Source organism: Thamnophis elegans, chromosome 8 (genome assembly GCF_009769535.1).
Source record: "Thamnophis elegans isolate rThaEle1 chromosome 8, rThaEle1.pri, whole genome shotgun sequence".
In the NCBI taxonomy this organism is placed as follows: domain Eukaryota; kingdom Metazoa; phylum Chordata; class Lepidosauria; order Squamata; family Colubridae; genus Thamnophis; species Thamnophis elegans.
In genome coordinates, this window is record NC_045548.1 from 41,209,103 (window position 1) to 41,232,458 (window position 23,356).

General features: G+C 39.8%; 1 protein-coding gene across 1 annotated transcript in view; it reads right to left on the reverse strand.

The window, feature by feature from the left end:
- Positions 1 to 23,356, reverse strand: part of TOX (thymocyte selection associated high mobility group box) — a 217,146-nt gene that overhangs the window by 33,533 nt on the left and 160,257 nt on the right. Inside the window, exon 4 of the mRNA XM_032222439.1 lies at positions 4,002 to 4,277. Coding sequence (XP_032078330.1) covers positions 4,002 to 4,277 — 276 coding nt within the window. The remainder of the gene's footprint in view (positions 1 to 4,001; positions 4,278 to 23,356) is intronic.

A 23,356-nucleotide genomic window follows, 5' to 3' on the forward strand; every position in this document is an offset into this window, starting at 1 on the left:
TTACCAGAATATGCATGTTCAATGAACCAAAATAATGAATTGTTTTGCAAGGCAGTACTTGGAATATTTAAGAGGTCAAATCTAAGTTGAGGAAAATTAGAAAGTAGATATTATACAACTTTAAAGGTATTCAGAAACAATTGTTCAGAAATATCAGTTGCTTATTGATAAATTTAGATTTATCTAAACTAAATCAGAAGTGGGTTGGGGGAGGGGGGAATGCCTGATTTGATTTGGCTGGAGTGCTGAGGGTAATACTTGAAAAAATATCTGATTTTAAATTAAATTGATTAAATATGCTACAAGTCTGACATTCAGAGCCAATAAGCATACAAATACAAATAGAGAATGTCTTTTTTCATAAGAGAGAGTTGATTCTAGTTAAGTACAAAGAGAGAGGCTCCTCTCTCTTTTATTTGAGGGGATAAAAAACAGCTTTTTGTTATTTTTAAATCAAGGCAACCATTGCTCAGTTGAAACTGAGAAAAGAGGAGATAACCGATTCCCTAAAGCTCATACTAAACACTAGAATTTTCTGGAAAAAAAGAAAATCTAGGAAAAGTGAATCAGAGTGACAGTTGCTTTATATACTATATCTGAAGAAAAAGAAAAAAACTATGCTGTAAAACTTTGGTGTTTATTGCTCTGTACTATGCAAATATCATCTCTTTTATTTATATATGCAAGGTCTATAATTATGTATACTTCAGCTTTCTATGCATAGTGCAGACTGTGCACGAAGAGATAAAAGCTTTGCCAGTTCAAATTTTAATAACCTATTCCAATCTCTTTACCATGTATTTCTTTATTATTTGTAGCAGACTAGAACTTTCCTGTGGTATACTAGTAACATTGCTTTATTATTATTATTACAGTAGAATCTCTGGTCACAACCATAATTCATTCCATACCTTTGGTTGCAAACCGATTTGGTCATGGCCCGAACCTAATTTTGGAAATTTGGCGCTTACCCCAAAAAAATGACGCAGAAGGGGAAATGGGCCGCGAAAAAAAATGTGATTTTTTTTGGTCAGAACCTGATGTGATCGTGGTCAGAAGCATTCATGACCAATGGTTCTATTGTATTTTATTTTTCTTTTAAAGCTGCTGTTTGCCCGTGATTTCAACAGGTCTGCATTTACCTTCTTCAATAGTGAATTATAGCATATTAATAAAGTTGAAAAGAATAAAAATGGTTTATGGTTTATTTTTTATAAATAAAGTTTGATTTTGTTAATCTTTTGTGCAATTTATTATAAGAAAGGGCTGAATCCTATAGCCACATATCTTGATGGCCAGAAAGTGGACCTACAGTAATTATTTATGTCCTTTCCCCAACATCAGAAAGATAGTATAGATCGGGGTGTCAAACTGGCAGTCCACAGGCTGGATGTGTCACACGCAGGCCATGTCCACTTCAGCTCCATGAAGAGAAAATGTTGCGATACATAATGTGACGGTAACTTGACGTGGCGAGTTTGACACCCATAGTATAAATTGTGAGAACCCTCACCAAGGGAATGTATACTTTATGAGAAGCCGAGGTGGTGCAGTGGTTAGGGTGCAGTACTGCAGGCCACTTCAGCTGACTGTTATCTGCAGTTCAGCGGTTCTAATCTCACCAGCTCAAGGTTGACTCAGCCTTCCATCCTTCCGAGGTGGGTGAAATGAGGACCCAGACTGTGGGGGTGATATGCTGACTCTGTAAACCGCTTAGAGAGGGCTGAAAGCCCTATGAAGCAGTATATAAGTCTAACTGCTATTGCTATCTTTTGGAAAGATAAGATAGTGGAAGCATAATTAGCTAGTAGCCACTCCAAGCAAAAGGTGGGGCCATGATGTGAAAAGTATATGAAAACTGGTTGGAATAGAATGAAAAGAATTCTGTTACAAGGTGTTACAGGAGTAGGTGGAATTATACAAATGCAAATATAAAAATGATGTCTTGTGGAATGAAGGATAATAAAAATGCATGGGACAGCCCGTAATACAAGCTAATATGTTCTTGGTGATTAGCTCACAGTAACAAGGGGGGGTCACTGCGTTGTGTACTTTTTGGAGCTTCTGACCCACTCTAAATGAGTCTTCAAAAGTAGTTCCATGCATTGCAGTACACTGCAGTTCAACTCAGTAATGATGAAGACATGACAATGATTGCTTCACAAAATGAAGATGAGGAAACTTATTATAGTATGTTAAAAGGGAGAAAAAAGGCACAAAGAATGTAATCAAAAGATACCAAGGAACAGTTAAAATGAAAGAAGATGGTAAAAATATTCACCAATTCTGACAGAAATAAAAAGTATTTTGGGAAGTGTGTGAAGGTTAATTAAATTGCTTCAAGCAGTTTAAATTGAATTAAAAATAAAAGCAATGAAGTGAAAAGAAACTGATGTAAAAAAAATGCCAGCAGGAGCAATCTAGAGAATTCTATGGGAACGATGTGAACTTGTTGAATAGTGGAATTGGAAATAATGCTATAACATTTATGGTCAAGTATGCCTATGAATGTATTTAGTAGGCTTTAGCACATTAAAGAAAAATGAGCAATAACACAGAAGAAAATTTTTGAAGTGCCTTGGGTAGTGGGGTACCAATCAGAATTTTGGCCTTCAGTTAATCATGATTTATGAATATGAAAAGTAACATTTGAAGTTTATTTATTTTGTGAAAATATTTGCAAACAAATGTTGATAGGCTTAAATTATGGGTTTAAGGAAGTATAGATTTGGTTAATGAATGTGATATAGTGGAAATAAAGGATGACGGAGAGTAAATGGAACACTTAGTGAATCATTTAACATTCATTCATTCAATGTAAAGGTATCTATGGAGAAATATATAAGAAATGCTGATGATAACTGAAAAGAATTTTGGTACAATTTGTACCAAATAATAGACCGAATGTATGGTATAACAAGACTGTGGATCTCAAAATAAATGTATCAAAGACAAAGGTTGTTGTGCTATCCAGAAAACTGAGCAAAAAATGGTAAGATGAGGCAACAAATGAGATCAAGTAGATCCATTTGTGTATCATTGTGGAATATAAACATACAAGTATTTATATATTAATTAAGTTTATATATCTGTCTATTTCATGTTAATTCTGGATGAAAAACAACAATCAGAAGAAACAATAAATAAAACTTGTACATGTATAATGTACATGTATATAAAACCTTATTAATAAATGTAAAAATGTAAAAAAGTATTAATAAATATAATACAAGCAAAAGATGCAAACCACAATTGAGCCATATGAACAAGTTTTAAGTTGCTTTGCTTAGCAACAGAAATTCTTGGGTCAATTGTGGTTGTAAGATGTGGAGTATTGGTAAATTATGATTGAATAGAATTTATGTAATTTTGAAAAAGAAAAGGGGCAAGTTTAAAGAACAAAAAGCAATATATGAAATAATATAAAGTATAGGGGAAGAATGGTTTGCGTGAGTAGGTGAGTATGCAAGAGGTATGGTAAATAATGTTTTGTAAATTAGATTCAGTTATGGTTTCTTTTCTTTTTCTAATCTCAGGCCTTTAATTTTTTGGACATTTTTATGGTTCACATACTTATTCACCCAACCTATTAATGTAAATAGAAATTTCAGATAGTTGAAGTTCAGATGCTAATTTGATATTTAATGGATCAGGAAAGAAACAGGAAAGAAAGATATATATACAACAGGAATACAACAGGAAATAAATTGAGTATTTTGAATAATTATTACATGAAGCATTTACGTATGTTTAGTTAAAATGGGATGAGGCTGAAAAAAAGAAAGTTAACATATTTCCACAGTATGGAGGCATACTGTGTAAACAAGTTTATTGGGAGAAATTCTCAATTATAATGTTTTGAGTATAGAATTTATAAATGGTATCACATCTGAAAAAAAGGCATTTAAAACTGATTAAAGTTTAATTTTTTTATTAAATAATGCTTAAAGCTTTATTGTGCTATTTACAAACAACCACTGTTTTAAAAGGGTTGGTCATACCTTTGAAGTATCTTCTTCATCTTCATGAACTGAACTGGATGGTGAAGGAGTGGCAGATTTGCTACCAGGGGGAGATGGAGAGTTGTGAGGAACATTGTTTCCACCCATATTTAAACCAAGCTGAGCACTTAGTTGTGACTGGTTAATAGTTGTCAGCTGCCCATGTGGAATTATTCCTGGTTGCCTCATATCTCCAGGCTGGACCCTTGGCCTCATGGCTGCTATCTGGGGATGGGAATTATATTGAGTTCCTTCTGCATTCCGTAATTCCTGCATCTAAAAGAAATAATATTATACATTTAATATTTGTTGTTATTATTCCACTGTTCAGAAAATTTATCCTGAAAAACGATTTAAAATTTCATTAAATAAATGGAACCATATGACAGGGAGTTGCAAAATTTTCCTTACCTTAAAATACAGCAATATTTAAGAAAAGCTTAAAACTTAATAAAAATTTCATAACGTCAAAAAAAATTCCTTTTATAGATCATGATTATAAAGCCTTACAAGCAGGAAACATGGGCTAAAATTATGTAATTATATCTAAATTTTATCACTCTCCAAATCAATTTAGCTTTGAAAGAGCTGTAGAATTTTTAAACAGTTGGACTATAGTTTTAATATATAAGGCTATTCAAAAAGCTACTATAATATCCTGTGTGGAAAAGACAGTGAGTTAATGATTGGTTGATTACTTGACTACACAACTCATTTTCTGAAATCATTATAAATGAGTGCTAAAGGCTCTAAAGTTGTTAGCTTAATAAATTATATCTGTGGGCTTGATTTCATTTTATTTTTTTAATTTGAGCAATAAATATAAACTTTATTAAGATAAAAAATGAGAAGGCACTAAAAGAAAGAATATTTCCCTCTTCCTTGAGACAAAATACATTCAGATATTTAAAATTACCAGTCTGACGTTTTCAACTTTGAGCTATACAATACAGGTAGTCGTCGACTTACAACAGTTTGTTTAGTGACTATTCAAAAGCAAAATGGCACTTAAAAATGTGACTTATGAACGCTACAACCTTTGCAGTATTCTTATGATCCTATGATCAAAATTTGGATGCTTGGGAATTGATTCATATTTATGACCGTTGCAGTGTCCCAGAGTCATGTGATCACTTTTTATGATCTTCTGACAACCAAAGTCAATGGGAAAGCCAGATTCACTTAATAACTTACTAACTTATCAACTGTAGTCGTTGACTAAACATCTGTGGCAAGAAAGGTCATAAAATGGAACAAAATTCACTTAACAAATATCTCAACATAACATAACAACATAAATTTGGGCTCAATTGTGATCGTAAATACAAAAGAAGTAAGTAGCATTAGTTCAATTATTTACATTTGTTTGAAAGTACAATATAAACTTGGCATACATAAAAAGTCAACCTAAAAATTATTTTTTCAAGATGCAGTGCATCATACATTAATTTATATTCTATTCTTACTTTTTTACTCACTGTTTTTATAGAGTTTTGTTATAAACAAATATTTTGAAAAATAACCTTACCCATTTATATTTAGTTTGATATGAAATGAAGTAATAAGTGAATTTTTTTTGCAATAAGCTAAATTATTGGGAAAAATCATTGAACTATATATTTGATAAATATATTATATTTGATGAAATACGTAATCACTTCAGAATGACCGAAGTATGCTTAAAATATATCTGTAAGGATTTTACTATACAATCAATCCATACTGTAGGAGGAGCTATTCAGATATAGTAATGAAAGTAGTAGCAGCACAGTTATTGTGGTTAAATCTCTTACTAATAAATAAAAAGGGACCTGTTATTAGAAACATGTATTTTTCATTTATCACAAAAACAAACACAATTCCAGAAATCTGCTTGTCAATAATCAGGAACTGTACTCAATATATGGAATAGATGGTATATCCAAAATGCTCTAAATTAACTTTACCAAATTTAAATTAATCCAAATTTTCTCATTTTTTAATTTGATTATGATTTTTAAAAAAAAATAAATTTCAATTAAAGTCCTTATTAGGCACTATTCATTATTATTATCCTAATGAGGAAGAATTGTTATAAACCTTTAGCTCTGAACTCACATTTAGCAGATCAGTAGACTGAAAATGAATTATAAATAAAATTTATTTCTATATACGGTATTTCTCGGAGTCTAAGACACACCCTTTTCCCTCAAAAAAGAGGGTGAAAATCTGGATGTGTCTTATACACTGAATACAGCATTTTTTTGCTTCCCCAAACCCCACCCCCTTTGCAAAAATTGCCGTGCATAGCCTTTAGGATGCTTCCAGACTGCTGCTAGGGGCTGGGGAGAGCAAAAATGAGCAAAAAATGAGCTGTTGTTTTCTCGTTTTTGCCACCCCAGCTCCCAGAAGCACTCTATAAGCCTCATAAAGGCTATGCATGCCCTTTTTTAAAAACTAAAAACAGGCCCGCTTTTGCGAAAAATGGACTGTTTTTGGGAGGTCTGCAGAGTGTAAAAACTTTTCTTTTAATTTGCCTCTTCAAAATCTTGGTGTGTCTTATACTCCAGTGCGTATCATACTCTGAAAAATATGGTATATCTAATTGTGGCTTATTTAAACTGTGGTTTGACAATAAATTTTGGTTTCTTGAATTGATGGCCTGATGTTGGCATGATTTTAGACCCTGTCAGAACTGGAACAAGCACTTTTTGCTCTACCTCTGTCCCTGGCTCCCAAAAAGTAACAATTTAATCGTTAAATACTGCTTTCTCCATAATAACAAAGGCAACCTTGGTAAACATTTTAATACAACACATCCTCAAGTGCAGAAATTATAGAAAGTAAAGACACAGGTGTCATGATGGCAATCTTAAAAGTCCTGACCTGGTTTTTGAAAGAGGCCAAAGAAATAGGCTTTCACAGAAATACTTTAAAAAGTTACCAACTATTAAGTACAATAAATAAAAATAATATTTTAAGCTTCTAGCAAAATATTATCAACAATTTGGAGGACCATGTGTAATGTATATATCTATACAGAGAGCATCATAGTAGAACTCCACACAACTTAAAATTGCCAAAAATATCTGAATAGTGTAACTGTATCTAAAATTTTGATTTTTTAAATTTTTCTTAAAATACCAAAACATTCTAAAGTGGAATCATGTGGCATCAGTTATCCTTTAAAAGGTTTTATATGGGTGTTATAATAAATTTAACTATAACATTATGAGTCATGTACTGTATAATCAGGGATGGGAGAGCAAAGAGCAAGAAAAATATTGTATATTGACAACTGGCGGTTTAGAAAAAAATCTTGAAAACACTTCAAGATGGTTACTGGCTCTTTACTTCCTCCTTTCAACAGCTCTATTCTAGTCAAACACATTAGCCTTCAAAGCTATCATTATTTCTGCCTCTAGCAGACAATCTATATCTGAACAGTTGTAAACATAAAACTTGACTGTATTGCTTCTGATCCAGCTGTTTCACTGAACAGCATTTGATGAATAAAGAACTGGAATATGGGTACCCCCTGAGGCCTTATTTGCTAATGTTAGTCACCAGCTGCTGCTTTCTGTGATGATAGTAAGAAAGGCCTGGAAAGGAGGAGGAGGAGAAGGAGGAGATCATCTCAGAAACCTTTATGTTTTGCATGCTTGTTATCATGTAAACTTCAACATTTCTGAATTTTCAAGTCTCAAGATTACTGAATAGTTTCTAGAGTTAAAAGTGTAAATAGAGCCTATAAGTTACAACAAAATATTTTTCTTGGCAGATCTTTTATATGCATATGCAACCAATCATATTGAATTTTCATAGTAAAGTAAGATTATTATGGGAGCTAGCATTTCAATTGATATTTTTGGAACCTATCACCCTCTTGTAATTCTATTGTAACTGTAATAAGTGCAATACAATTGTAATTGCACTTTCAGAAGAGTATTGATAGAAGGTAAACAAGTATGATAAACAGCTAAAACTTTTAATTGACTAGACATTTCAAAGGGTAGAAAAGTGGCTTGGAAATCTTGAGTTTAAATTCAATGGTTCCTACTGAAGCAATGTCACACTCCATAATAATCAGCTATATCAATTGAAACTTGACAAAGGCGTTACTGACCAATACATTCAGCAGCTCTTCAAAATGAAGCTGGGAGACTAGGATAAGGTGACCAGACGTCCCGATTTTGGCAGGACAGTCATGATTTCTAACAATTTGTCCCGTGTCCCGGGGCGTTTTAAAAAAGTCCCGATTTTCTGGCTTCATGTTGAAAGCCCAGTGGATTTGCTTAAGAAATCCTAACCGGGGCACGACAAAAGACACTCTGTCTAACTTCTCTCTATGTCTCAGTACTTTCACTGAAGATATTAAAACGCTAAAGCAAGAAAACGGAACCCCTTCCATCCCTTTTACCTCCTTTTATAAGAAAAGATGACCCAGTACCATAGAGCTCCAGGAAATACTTTGGCTAGAGAAGCAGCGACTGTTCCTTCCTGGATTTCCCAGAGGGGAGGGGCACAGAAGTTGGAGGTCGGCTCGTGTGGGAAAAATGGTGGCAAGGTTTCTTTGAAAAATATTTCCCTGGGACTAATTTCACCATTTCAATTTGCTCAGTTCTTTGTATTAACATCTACATCATTCTGGATTGTCTTGGAGTGCCTGCCTGCTGGTAAGTGAGCTGGGTTTTTTTCTTTTATTTTTTTAATGTATTTTAAAATAATATTTTATTTACTGTGCATAGGATTTTTTAAAATAGTTTTATTCTGTGTGGATTCTTTTTTTAAATTGTCTTAGACTATTTAAAAAAAGATTCTATCCAAAATAAATTGAAGTGAAACCATTTTTAAAAATTCTATGCACAATACTTTGAAATATATTGTGCATAGAATTTTTTAAAATAGTTTTACTTCAATTTATTCTGTGTGGATTCTTTTTTTTAAAAATTGTCTTAGACTATTTTAAAAAAAATTCTATCCAAAATACAAAATACCAGCTGCAGTTATTCACTTAAGAACTGTGGCAAGAAAGGTGGTATAGTGACCAAAGTTACAATGGCATTGAAAAAAGTGACTGATGACCATTTTTCACACTTAGCGACCATTTTCACACTTAGCGACCGTTGCAGCATCCTCATGGTCACGCAATCAAAATTTTGATGTTTGGCAACAGATTCGTATTTATGATGGTTTCAGTGTCCTGGGGTCATGTAATCACCTTTTGTGATCTTTTGACAAAGTCAAATGGGGAAACCAGATTCACTTATGTTACTAACTTATCAGCTGCAGTTATAAGACACCTTAAAGTATAAGACGCATCAAGATTTTCAAGAGATTTTTTTTAAAAAAAGCTTTGCCCTCCCCGGTCCCCGGGAACACTTTGCAGACCTCCCAAACCCTCGTCACACCCCATTTTTGTGAAAAAGGGGCATGCAGAGAGAGGCCTGCAAAGTGCTCCTGGGGGCTAGGAAAGACACAAATGTGAAGTGGGGGGAGGGGTGGCAGGTGAAAAATTGGCCCATTTTTTTTGCAAAAATGGGGCATGCAGAGGGAGTGGGAGGCCTGTAGAGTGCTCCTGGGGACTGGGGAGGGCACAAAACAGCTCTTTTTTTTAAAACAGGGCATGCAGAGAGTTTGGAAGGCTTGCAGAGTGCTCCTGGGGGCTTGGGAGAGCAAAAATGTCCCATTTTTGTGAACAATGGGCCCCCTTTTTGCTCATTTTTGTCCTCTCCAGCCCTTTACAGGCTTCCCAAACCCTCTGCATATCCATTTTTTCAAAAAAGAAGATTCACAGGGTGGGGTTTCTGCGGGCCAAAAATGCTGTATTCAGTGTATAAGACACACCCAGAGTTTCATCTTCTTTTATGGGGGGGGGGGGAAAGGTGCATCTTAAACTCTGAAAAATATGGTAATTTCCAATAATTATTAACAATTTTCTAGTATCTCTCAGTGCTGCCATAAATTTCTGTTCAGAAATATTATTATTCTAATTTATTTAGTTGTACAAAAAAGGTGACCTGATATAACATGGAACTATTAGATATATTTCGACACTTGATATCAATGCTTTCATCAATAACAGTATATTTCGATATAATGAAGTTAATCTTCCAATTTAGATTTCATATATTGTATTATTCAAAATTTCACTAGTGGCTTCACTGCAAAACAATTATCTTTCCTTGTCGTTTAACATTATTAACCCTACTAAACATAACTTTCACAGCTGGGTGATATTTGTACTATATGGGAGAAATTAATGGATACAGGTAGTCCTCGACTTACAATAGTTCTTTTAAAAGTTACTTATGATCATTTTCACATTTACGACCAATGTAGCATTCCATAGTCATGTGATAAAAATTCAGATGCTTGGCAACTGCTTCATATTTATGACAGTTGGAGTGTTCCAGGATCATGTGGTCACCTTTTGCACTTTTCTGACAAGTAAAGTCAATGGGGAAACTAGATTCACTTAACAACCATGTTATTAATTTAACAATTGCAGTGATTCACGAAACAACTGGGGCAATAAAAGTCATAAAATGGGGCAAAATTCACCTAACAACTGTTCACTTAGTAACAGAAATTTTGGGCTCAGTTGTGGTAGTAAGTCAAGCACTACCGGTATTTGGAATACTCTTCCTTTTTATGACCATGCAACTCCTTAATTCGACTGGATAGAGCTGAACGTTTACTGGCTGGATGTCCTTCATGATGCCATGCAGAGTTTGCAGTAGATATTTTTTTCTTTACACCCTAAGAGAGGAACATTTGCTGCTACCTACAAATGAACACTAAACCTTAGTGGGAGACAAGCATCTTCACCACTAGGCCAGCAAACCACTCTATATTTGGAATACATCAGTTTAAAATTTTCACAAAGGGGCAAAGAGTGCCAATGTTTCACTAAATCCAAGCCGGCAGCTGGAATTACATTTCATGTTTTACACGAGGAGGTGTCAAGACCTTTTGATGAATTTCCTTTTAAAGGGTTTAAATAATGGCTATTTTTTGTTTTATCAAGGCTGCCTAAATAGCCTTGATAAATTAATTCCAATGACATTGTCAATGTACAAAACAGATGTACTATAAAACAAAGCTTATAGGAAATTCTTCTATAATTAAAATCAGTTCTTGCTTCCTAGTATTAATCTTGGGAAAATCTGTAAAAAAAATAAAGCCATTGAATTTTATTGTACTGCATTAACTGATAGAACTTATCTTAAGCGTCTTTAAAATAATTAAATGTTAAAGTAGATTCTCCTCCTTCCCCGCACGATCATGTAACAACACAAATGTTTTAACGTAACATTTTACTATACACTTCATTTTTTGAAAATTAGCATTGTGTTTTACTTGATGTGTTAATAACCTTTGAGTTATGCAGGCCAAGGTCTCAGAACTAATCATAAAAGAAACATACTGACTGCTATTCACTTTAATATAATAACCTTTTATTTAAAACAACTTCCAAAAAATTTCATTGCAAGAAGTTGCTAAAAGGGTTAAAACCTATTAAATGTCAAAGAATTTGCCTGACTCAAACTTCCAATAAAGGAAGAGAATAGGCTTTCTTTTTGAATTATTTAAATCTTTACTGACTGTGCACTGAACCATTAAATTAGAAAAGTGTTATTCTCTGGTTTTTATAAAAGTTGTAGCCTAGAATGTATCAAACTACAGCCTTTAACTTAAGCAGTTAAAGAAATAGGTTTTTAATCCTAAAAACATGGTTTTCTCTGATATAAAATGGATTGTAATTAAAAGTCTGGCCTGCAAGCTAAAGATAATAAAACTATGATTATAGCAGCATACATGTTCATTTAGTGTATTCTTTGTGCATGTTTCCATTTTAATGTGGACAAATGTCTTCAATTTAGTTTGATCTTGCAGTTTTCACTCACTTGGATACTCTCAGCAAAGAATAAAGCTTTTAATAGTGAACCATTTGGAAAAATTAATTGACTTTTTAAAAACCTTTTCAAAATTCTAATAGTGTTTCTGGCAGGTATATGTTAACATGAGAAGTAGGACTTACATTTAAGCTTGTGCATGCTCATTTTTTTTAATCAATGCCTTACAATTAATTATGATTTAAACATTACATAGAAGGTAAAATAATGACATCTCATTTTTTTACACATTTTATAGCACTATAAGTAGCAGTATTTTCAACTGGATTATGTTATAAAATAGATGATCATTACATATTTTTGTTTGTCACAAGAAGTTTTATTTTCTGATCAGGAACTGCAAAGGATGAACAATGGTAACTTTATTCAATACCTGTTCTAGCAAAACATCGTTGAGTTTAGAAGAATTATGCCTCCAATTACATTTAAATCAAGATACTGAATTATTGATATTTAAAATTCTAGTAAGTGAAATGAAATTGTAAATAAATTGCATATATGTATTGTCAGCGTTCCAAATATCATCCAAAATTAAAGGCCAAAGATCCTAAAAGGAATATAACTGCAGGCCTGACATGTATTTTATGTAAATCATATTAGTACACATATTTAAACTAGTGTTCCCGAACCTTTATAATCTCTAACTACATGGATTAACCTCAAAAATTCTCAGCCATCATTTTGAAATTCTGGCAACTGGTTAATGCATTTGGAAGGCACACAGATCGGTGAATAATAATTTAAAATTAATTTAAATGGATTAGATTTTTTTTTAGTTGTTAAAATTCCAATCAACTCATGTAAAGAGTATTGGAATAATTCATTAAATTACCACCTCTTGAATAATTAAAAAATTTCCATATAAGGTAAGCATATCATATGTCTGCAAAATGCCATTTACTACCACACTTGTACTTATCTGCTGTCTAATGTAATTTTCAGAAACTTTTCTCAAGATACATACATTATATTTTTAAGATATACTACATTAATTACATTTTTTTAAAGTGTAGCACTCTGTTATGGAAAGTTCTGGAGCAACTGGAACTTACAGTACGATGTTCTATGAGAAGTGTGTATTTTTGCACATATTTTAAGATTGATTTAAGAACATTAGAAAATGTTATTTTTAGCTTTTCTGTTAAAAACCTTTCATACCATGCAATAAAACTAACCATCATAAAATAAAATAAATATATGTTGATAAAATCTAATGTCTATAACTAAAAACTTCTGTGACTGGAGATAAAATACAAAAGATAGAATACATACAATGGGGAATAAGTCATTGTGAAAACAGGATTGATTTAAACCAAATCACTAACATCATTGTTCCCCCACCCTATCTATGTATAAGGAAACAAACAGGCCCTAGCAAGGGAGATCTTGGGCTTTCTCAGGACTATCCTCCTGTCTATCTAAGGGTGAAGAAGACAGGGCTCCCTTTCATTGCCATAAGAGTACATCTTGCACAGCTAGGGCTCTATAAGAAACTAGAAAATCTTCAAGATTTCATCTTGCCAATATTTGATGGCAAATATAGTTCAGTTTCTATGCAAAATCAGATCAAGAATCAGATAATCTAATCTTATATCACCTAAACTGTAGGACTACAGTTGCTTAAAGTCAACTACCAGACCTGGAATAAACAACTGTATCACTTTAGCTTTTATGAAACCTCTGTCAACCTCTATCAAGATTTGCCACTAAGGACTTCTTTTACATGAAATGATTTGAGGATAAATCTGCATGCACTGTTATCTTTCTTCAAGCACAGGGCAGATACTGTTAAATTTGGTAGCAACAGCATTGTGGACTGGGATTTTACAATAGATATCACTATCCTTGACATCCTTGTACATGTAACTGTTGTTGTCTACTTGACAAGTCTTTCTTCCTAAGAAGTGTTTTAAACTATATGATCCCAAATATGATTTAGTGGCACTTGGATTTTTCCCATAAGACAGTAATTAACTGTATATTGTTCTATTCATTCTATTAATGATATATTAGATTATTCAGTTTTGTATTTGTTCTTGAATACTAATAATAGGGGCAAGTGAAGAGAAAGATCAAAACTTATCAATACGTAGCATATACATTTATTAAAAATGCATTTCATTCAACTGTATTTTAGAACTTCTGAACTTTTTTGTATTTGTTCACTGATATATGTGTGTGGGTGTATATATATATATGTGTATATATGTGTGTGTGTGTGTGTGTGTGTGTATGTATGTATGTATGTATGTATGTATGTATGTATGTATATATATATATATATATATATATATATATATATATATATATATATATATAAATAAATAAACATATATATATCACAACAGAAAGCCATTATTTTTATAAATATAATATAAAATAATATAATTTTATATTATTTTATAATATAAAAATAATGGCTTTCTGTCATGATGGTCTCTTGTGACGAGCTGATAGACAGAGAATGGAAGCAGTCTGCTTCCTCCCATATTTGGGCACACCAGGGGTTGTGACACTAAATACATACCTACTTCCCTGGCTCAGCTGATAAGGAGGAGAACCTTGTGGCTTAGTGGTTAACACAACTGCTTAATATGTAATACAGCACAGGTTCAAATCCCAGTAAGGGTATGGCTAGCTGATGAGAGCTAAATAGCTTGAAATAGATCTATACTAGTCTCCCTTTATTTATTTATTTATCAGCACAAATGCAACACAAATGTAACAAAGGCAACAGTAAAAATAATGGCTTTCTGTCGTGATGGTCTTTTGTGACGAGCCGATAGACAGAATGGAAGCAGTCTGCTTCCTCCCATATTTGGGCACACCAGGGGTTGTGACACTAAATACATACATACATACGTACATACATACATACATACATACATACATACGGAACTTTGCAATCAAAGCTTTTGCACATATAATTGATTTCTGCTTTTTCAATCTCATACTTTCACTATGTACTATACCCAATTCCAGGCATATGTCTATACAGCTCATCCAATTATTATAAGATTTTCTTCAAGAAAAATGCAGTAACATCTTTAAAATGTCCTGGGTTTTTTTTAAGGAAAGATAAATTTTGTTTAATTAAATTATACTTTTACATTTTGCTTCTACAATCTAATTGCTAACCTCAACTTTAAAATGAGTTTTGAATGGTCTGTCTTTTAGGTCCTCCGCCAATACAGTAATCATAGAAATTTAAAAAAAACCTGATGAAGTCATAAAATGAAGAGATTGGGATGATTTATAGTTTGTAATTTCTACTTAATCTACATTTATGTAAACAGTAAATCTTCATACACCAAAGACTATGAATCTTCATTTATCTTTTATGACAAGGCAGCAAAAAGATAGCTTAATAAATGGAAGGTTGTAAAGAGATTATACTACAAGCTATACAGTAAAATGTTTGACATTTCTAAAACCCTGGAAAACAGCAACATTGCATTAACTATTTTTGGGTTCTCAACAAGGTTGGTTGGTGACATTGTAAAATATAAAAATCAGAACTGATAAACATATTCAAAATAAGAAGTAAAAGCAACCTGATGAACATTTTGGCATGTTTGCTTACTGAGGCTTAAAGCCTCAGCTTGGGGACATATTCCATTTGGGGCTGTGAATAGTCATTCTCTTCGCTATCAAAAATGTTACTGATTCTTTTGAATAGCTTAATTTATGATTATTATGATAAGTAAAAAGGAGAATTTTATATATATATATATCCCAGCAAACAGATGATATTTCTGTATTGGCAGACATACGAGATTTGATCCTAGTTGAAGGGCCCAGAAGCGATAGGAGCAAAAGGAGAGTAGTTACACTACTCTAAATTGTGACCAAAAACCAAAATTGGTACCAGAAATTTCAAATTTCAGATCCCATAATTATGTGTCAGCCTATCCAAGGCCAATGTATCATGGAAACCAGTGACGTGCAGTTAGGGGAGGCAGGGGAGATAGAGCCTCACCACTGTCATCATGAAAAGAAAAAAAAATGTGAAAGGAAAAAGGCTGAGCTAGTTGCTGCCAGAGTCAGAGTGGATGACTCTGCTTAGTGCTTAACTGTTTAAAAAAGCCTCTAAAAAGTGCCCTCTACAGGAGGAGGCAGGAGAACCACGTTCCTCATTTAGTCTGACTTTATGATCACTTGAGCAGAGTTAGGCAAGGGTTAAAAGCCGAAAAATTCCTTATGTAGATGAGGCACGTGGTTCTCTTGCCTCCTCCTGTAGAGGCCGTTTTTTTAGAGGCTTTTTTAAACAGTTAAGTAGAGTCATCCATTGGGGACTCTGGCAGCAGCTAGCCCAGCCTGACCTCAGCAGTTCTTGCCTTTTTCCTTTTACATTTTTACATTTTCATGATGGCAGGCAAGAGCAGAGTTGAAATCCTCTGTGAAACAGCTGGAAAAGGTATGTAGGTCGGAGGGAGGGGGAAGAATTCAAAATTAATCCTCCTGGTGCAACATTGTGTGTGTGTGTGTGTGTGTGTGTGTGTGTGTTTCTTCATTCAAACAAACTCTCTCTCAATTTGAGAGTTTGTTTGAGAGTGAAGAGAGGGAACCAATCACCCACTGCAGGGAGGGGGAACCGATTAGGTGGTTCCGCCCCAGGCGCCTGATGGACCCTATGGGATTTCAGACGGTGCTTGGAGAAATACCCGACGCTCTCGTCCATAGTCCGGTAGAGTCCTTAGTCGCTGCCTGGAATACAGCGGCGGCAGGGGCTCTAAACCGGATTGCGCCTTTGCGGCCTCTCCGAGGTTGCGGATCCAGGAGGGCTCCTTGGTTCACCGAGGAACTCCGGGAGATGAAGTGCCAAAAGAGACACCTAGAGCGCTGCTGGAGGGCCAGTAACTCTGAATCAGACCGAGCACTGATGAGAGCCTATATCAGGACCTATCTCGTGGCAATACGAGCGGCGAAATGTACACATTTTGCCACTCTTATTGCATCCGCTGAATCGCGCCCAGCCACCTTGTTTAGAATAACCCGTTCCCTCCTGAAAGGGAGGGATGCGGACGACCCTTTACAAGGTAGAGCTGAGCAATTTGTTCAGTTTCTAATGGATAAAGTCGCTCAGATTTGGACAGATCTGGAGTCCAATTGCATGGTACCAGCCGAGGTACCGGGGGAAGGTCTTGAGCGGATTTTATGGAGCGAGTTTCAACTTGTCGCTCCTGAGGAAGTGGACAAGGCCATGGGAGCGGTGAGTGCCTCCACCTGTGTACTGGACCCGTACCCCTCCTGGCTGGTTTCGACCAGCTGAGAGGTGACACGTGGCTGGATCCAGAGGATAGTTAACATCTCTCTCCAGGAGGGATCCTACCCGCTCCTCCTAAAGGATGCGGTGGTGAGACCCCTCCTGAAGAAGCCTTCTCTGGACCCAGCCATTTTAAGTAACTATCGTTCAGTTTCCAACCTCCCCTTTGTAGGGAAGGTTGTTGAGAAAGTGGTGGCCTTTCAACTCCGGCGGTCCTTGGATGAAACCGATTATCTGGATTCCTTTCAGGCCTGGTTACAGCACGGAAACTGCTTTGGTCGCACTGATCGATGATCTCTGGCGAGCCAGGGATAGGGGTCACCCCTCTATCCTTGTGCTCCTTGACCTCTCAGCGGCCTTCGATACCATCGACCATAGTATCCTTCTGCGACGGTTACGGGAGGTGGGAGTGGGAGGCACGGTTCTTAGGTGGTTCTCCTCCTACCTCTTGAACAGGTCGCAGTTGGTGTTGGTCGGAGGGCAGAGGTCGACCCCTAGGCCCCTCGATTATGGGGTGCCGCAGGGTTCAGTCCTGTCTCCCCTCCTATTTAACATCTACATGAAGCCCCTGGGTGAGATCATGTGATTATATACCATCAATATGCGGACGACACGCAACTGTATCTGTCCGCCCCGTGCCAACTCAGTGAAGCGGTGGAAGTGATGTGCCAGTGTGTGGAGGCTGTTAGGGTCTGGATGGGAACAAACAAGCTTGCACTCAATCCCGACAAGACCGAGTGGCTATTGATGCTCCCTCCCAAAGATGGTCTAGATAGTCCATCCCTTAGGTTGGGGGGTGAAATCATACGCCCCTCAGAGAGGGTTCGCAATTTGGGAGTCCTCCTGGATCTGCAGCTGACGTTAGAACATCACTTGTCAGCTGTGACCAGGAGGGCCTTTGCCCAGGTTCGCCTGGTGCACCAATTGCGACCCTACCTGGACCGGGAGGCCCTTCGGATAGTCACTCATGCCCCCGTCACCTCAAGACTGGATTACTGTAACGCGCTCTACATGGGGCTGCCCTTGAAGAGTGCTCGAAGACTTCAGTTAGTCCAGAACGCAGCCGTGCGAGCGATTGTGGGTGTACCTAGGTACACCCACGCTACACCTATCCTCCGCGAGCTGCACTGGCTGCCCATTGGTCTCCGGACACGCTTCAAGGTGCTAGTCATTACTTTTAAAGCCCTACATTGCATCGGACCTGGCTACCTGAGAGACCGCCTCCTGCCAATTACCTCCCAAAGACCGATTAGATCGCACAGACTCTCCGGATTCCAGCTGCCTGCCAATGTCGGCTGGCGACTCCCCGGGGGAGGGCCTTCTCTGTTGCAGCGCTGGCCCTCTGGAACGATCTCCCCGTGGAGATCCGGACCCTTACTATCCTTCCAGCCTTCCATAAAGCAACTAAGACCTGGCTGTTCCGGCAGGCCTGGGGCTGTTGAAGTATTCAGCCCCACTTTAAGTTATGAATGTTGCTGAAATTTTAAATTGTTGTATTGTTTTATATATTTCCCTCCCCTTTTTTTATTGTAAGCCGCCCGGAGTCTTCTGAGGGTGGGCAGCATACAAAACTAATAAATACAAATACAAATACAAGGGGGTAGGAGAGACAGGGAGGGCAGCCCGCCAGCTTTCTTTCTCTGTGTCCGCGGCAGTCTGCCAGCAGAGGCAGGTCTTTTGCCCCTCTGCTGGTGGGCTGCCGCTTTCTTTTGCCCAGAGGCGGGCAGCTCAGGCAAGCTGGCGGGCTGGCACTTTCTTTCTTTTGCCCAGAGGCGGCAGTCCGCCTGAGCTACCTGTCTCTGTGCAAAAGAAAGCGGCAGCCCACCAGCTCGCTTTCTTTTGCCCGCCTCTATGTCCGCTACAGACATAGAGGCGGGCAAAAGAAAGCGAGCTGGTGGGCTGGCGCTTTCTTTCTTTTGCCCAGAGGCGGGCAGTTCAGGCGGGCTGGCACTTTCTTTTGCCCTGAGGCAGAAGCCCGCCTGAGCTGCCCACCTCTGGGCATAAGAAAGAAAGCGCCAGCCCGCCAGCTCACTTTCTTTTGCCCGCCTCTATGTCCACTGCTGCCGTGGACACAGAGGTGGGCAAAAGAAAGCGGGCTGACGGGCTGGCACTTTCTTTCACCCACCTGTCAGAGCTCAGGCGGGCGAAAGAAAGAAAGAGCTTTAGGCAGTGGGATGTCGGGGGAGAAGACTGCCTCACTAGCCATAAACCTCACTGCATGTCACGGATGGAAACCATAATAGAAAACAGCTGTAAATCACATCTACCCACTTTGCTCATGCACATCAAATTATATAATGTTATAGTAAGCATTAGAGAACTTAGAAATAAATATATTTATTTTATGTCTATGTACTTTGAGGATGGGGTAAATGAAAGAAGTCTCTCATTAAATAATATTGCTTACTTATCAAAAAAGTAAACTGTAATAATTAACAACAAAAGTAAACTTACAGACAGTCCAAGAACACTTCTTGTCAAAATGAATTCTTATCTGATGATTCTGCAGTTCATTATAGCCATAATAAATCAACACTGGTGGCTCCATACTGTTATGGAAAACTTGCTCCAGGCAGGAAAACCTGTTTAGTCATTCCCCCCCCCCCCATTTCTAATTGCAGCTGCATCTTAGTCACTTATAAATAATTGAGACTGAGAATTTGACCAAGTATAAATTAACTCTACATTTCAGTTCAAGACAGTTTCCACTGCAGGGACTAGTAACTGCCACGAACTAGTCCTCCAGTTCTTTTGGCAAGATTTCAGAAGTGGATTGGCAGAAGGACGAGGCTGGAGCCAGAACTGCAGAACGAGGAACACTTTATTCAGCTAACAACTATGTACAGGCGATCCAGCACCTTCCTTGCTTGACAGCTATTTATACGGAGCTGTCAAGCAGGGAAAGCCAATGAGTGCGCCCCTAGTGGCCTGCGCTTAGCCAAGCCGTGCCTTAGCCAATCAGGGCGCAGCTTGGCTAGTTGCTAGCCGCTAGGTTGTAAGTAGAGGACTTTCCAAGTCCTCAACACCCCTTCCCCCACAGCGAGAGCGCATGAGCAGAGTTGGAGCATGCCTATTCGGCCAAGTAGGTGGGGCAGCGCCGGACCTGCCCAGAACGCCTCAGTTCTACTGGAGTCGTTGGAGGGGTGCGTCATGCTCGTGGTAGCTCCTCCCCAAGGGGAGTGGAGCTCCAAGCGGCGCCATCTTGGATTGGCCCAGAAGGTGGGCACACTGCAGCAGGTAGGCCGGGCCAAGGGGGCATGACTTCAGGGGTGGAGTCTTGGTGCCAGCAGGCGATGGCCGATGGGTAGAGATGCTGGAACCCAGGGGGCGGAAGCTAAACGGATTGAGACAGAGACAGGGATGCCGGCCAGCAGGTGGCGGCAGGGCAGGAGAGGCCTGACTGGGGGAAGGCCTTAACAGTTGAATCAAATAATGCGAACTCGGCTTGAAGAACAAGATGGGCAGGCGGAACACCTGCAACACTAGGAGAGGAGAGGCCTGCCAGGGGAAAGGCCTCATTGCGGAAATCGTTGACTGGCTGGGATGCAGAGGCGTCCTGGGCCCCTGGATCTGAAGGAACGCCAGTCTTGAGTGGAAGATGCCTCCTTAGCTGATCCACATGGCATCTCCACTCGGATCCATCGGCCAGTCCGACCCTGTAAGAACAGGGACCGGTTATGGACAAGATAGACGCAGCCACACACAGTGTTCCCAGCGAAAGAGTGGGCCCAAACCAAATCCCCCACCCGAAAGGAGCAGGGGGGAACCCCCAGGTTCCACAGCTGATCCCCCAAATAGAGCGGGTGTAGTCTATCCAGGGGGGTCCACAGGCGCTGACCCATCAGCAGCTCCACGGGGCTTTTGTTGGTTGTTGGGCAGGGGGCGAAGTGCTGGCTTAGCAAGTAAGCCACCACCCTCACGGGCCATCGTCCCGTTCCATCCGGCCAAGGGCCTCCTTGGCCGAGTGGACAGCGCACTCCGCCCGGCCACTGCAGGCTGGATGATAGGGGGTGGTGGGCGCATGCCAGATGCCTTGCAAGGCCAGGAACTCCTGGAACACAGTGGACGCAAACTGGGGCCCGTTGTCCGACACCACAACGTCTGGCAAGCCATGGGTCACGAACAACCGGCGGAAGGCCCTGATGGTACTCTCTGCCAAGGTGGCAGTCATGAGGACCAGCTCCACCCAGCGAGAGTACGCATCCACTATGATCAGGAACACCTGGCCATGGAAAGGCCCGGCAAAGTCGACATGCAGGCAACACCACTGGCCTCTTGGAGCCTCCCACTCACGAGCAAGCACCGCCGGGGGGGGCTGGCCGGGACAGTTGGCAAGGGGAACGACGACCCACCCAGGCCGCAATCTCAGAATCCTTCATGCGTGCTATGCCTGGGTGATCCCTATGGAGTTGAGAGAGGACCTGTGACTGCAGCGAGGGAGGAATCACCACCCTGTCCCCCCCAAATAAGGCACCCACCATGCATGGCCAGTTCCATCTGGCGGGACTTGTAAGGCCGGAAGGCATCAGGCACCTTCCCAAGGGGCCAGCCCTGGAGCACCCAGGAGCACACCTGGGCCAAGACAGGGTCAGCCATCGTGTGGGCACCCATATCCGCAGCGGTGAGTGGGAGATCAAGGGAAGCAATCGAGAGAACAGAGAGGGATGGCACTGGGCATGGGTCGGTGTCCGGCAGGGAGCAGCGGCTAAGGGCATCAATGTGCCCCAGCTGCTTGCCAGGACGGTACTGCAGTGTGTAGGAGTACGCCGCAAGGAACTCTGTCCAACGGGTCATCCTGGGGGAGAGGATGGGGGGGGTTGGCTTGTCCCTGGCCAGAAGCCCAAGGAGAGGCTTGTGGTCCGTGACAAGAGTAAAGTGCCAACCGTAAAGGTAATTGTGGAATCTCTTAATCCTGGACACTGCAGCCAGAGCCTCCTTGTAAATTTGGCTGTAATTACGCTCTGCAGAGGAGAGTGTCTGAGAATAGAAAGCCACGGGGGCCTCCGAGCCATTTGGGAGGACATGGCTCAAAACCACCTCCAGACCATAGGGGGAGGCATCACAAGCTAATGTCAGCGGCAGCTTGTCGCTATACTGGACTAAGACAGCCGCTGACGTAAGCATGTCTTTGACAGCCGCGGACGCATGCGCTTCGTGGCTGCCCCAGCACCAGGCCGCTGATTGATCGAGCAACCGATGCAGCGGCTCGACTAGTGATGCCTTGTGTGGCACCACCAGTGCGTAGAAGTTCAGAAGCCCCAGGAACGCCTGCAGCTCCTCATTGGAGGAGGGAGTGGGGGCGTTCTGGATGGCAGCAACCTTTGAGGGAATAGGGTGGATCCCTTGGGCATCAATCGTGAAGCCCAAGAACTCCACCCTCAGCACAGCAAGCGAACACTTGCTGCGCTTCAATTTCAAGCCCGTGCCCCTGAAACGGAGGAGGACTTTCCAGAGCATTTCGATGAGCTCTGGGCGGTTGTTAGCAGCGATCAGAACATCATCGAAATATGGAACCACACCGGGGAGCCCATGGAGCAAACGCTCCATGAGGCTCTGGAAGATCCCTGGGGTCACGGAGACGCCAAATTGGAGGCGGCAACAACGAAAAGCCTCACGATGGGTGATGATGGTCTGGGTGGCCGCCGCATCGTCATCCACTGGGAGCTGCTGGTAGGCCTGCACCATATCCAGTTTTGCAAAGGTGCAGCCCTCTCCAAAGGAATGGAGCAGGTGCTGCATGACAGGGACTGGATAGGGATTTGCCTGGAGGCCAAGGTTGATTGTTGACTTGTAGTCGGCGCAGATCCGAACGGAGCCGTTGGCCTTGACAGGGACCACAATTGGGGTCTCCCATCACGAGTGGTCAACAGGCTCCAGGACGCCCTGCACCAACAATTTATCCAACTCAGCATCAACCTTAGACCTCAAGGCAAAAGGCACCCTGTGAGCCTTCAGCCGAATAGGTGCAACCTGGGGGTCGAGGTTGAGGAGCCCTTTAAGAACCCAGCTGGCCATCGAAGACGTCCACAAATTCAGAGAGGACGTCTTCCAATGAGGGGTCGGAGCCAACCACCCGATGGATCCCTTCAATATTTAACGCCAGGGGAGGGAACCAATCTAAACCCAATAGAGCAGGTAGGGGCTTTTGCACAATTAACACAGGCAGGTGGCCATGAAAACTGCCATAGTCA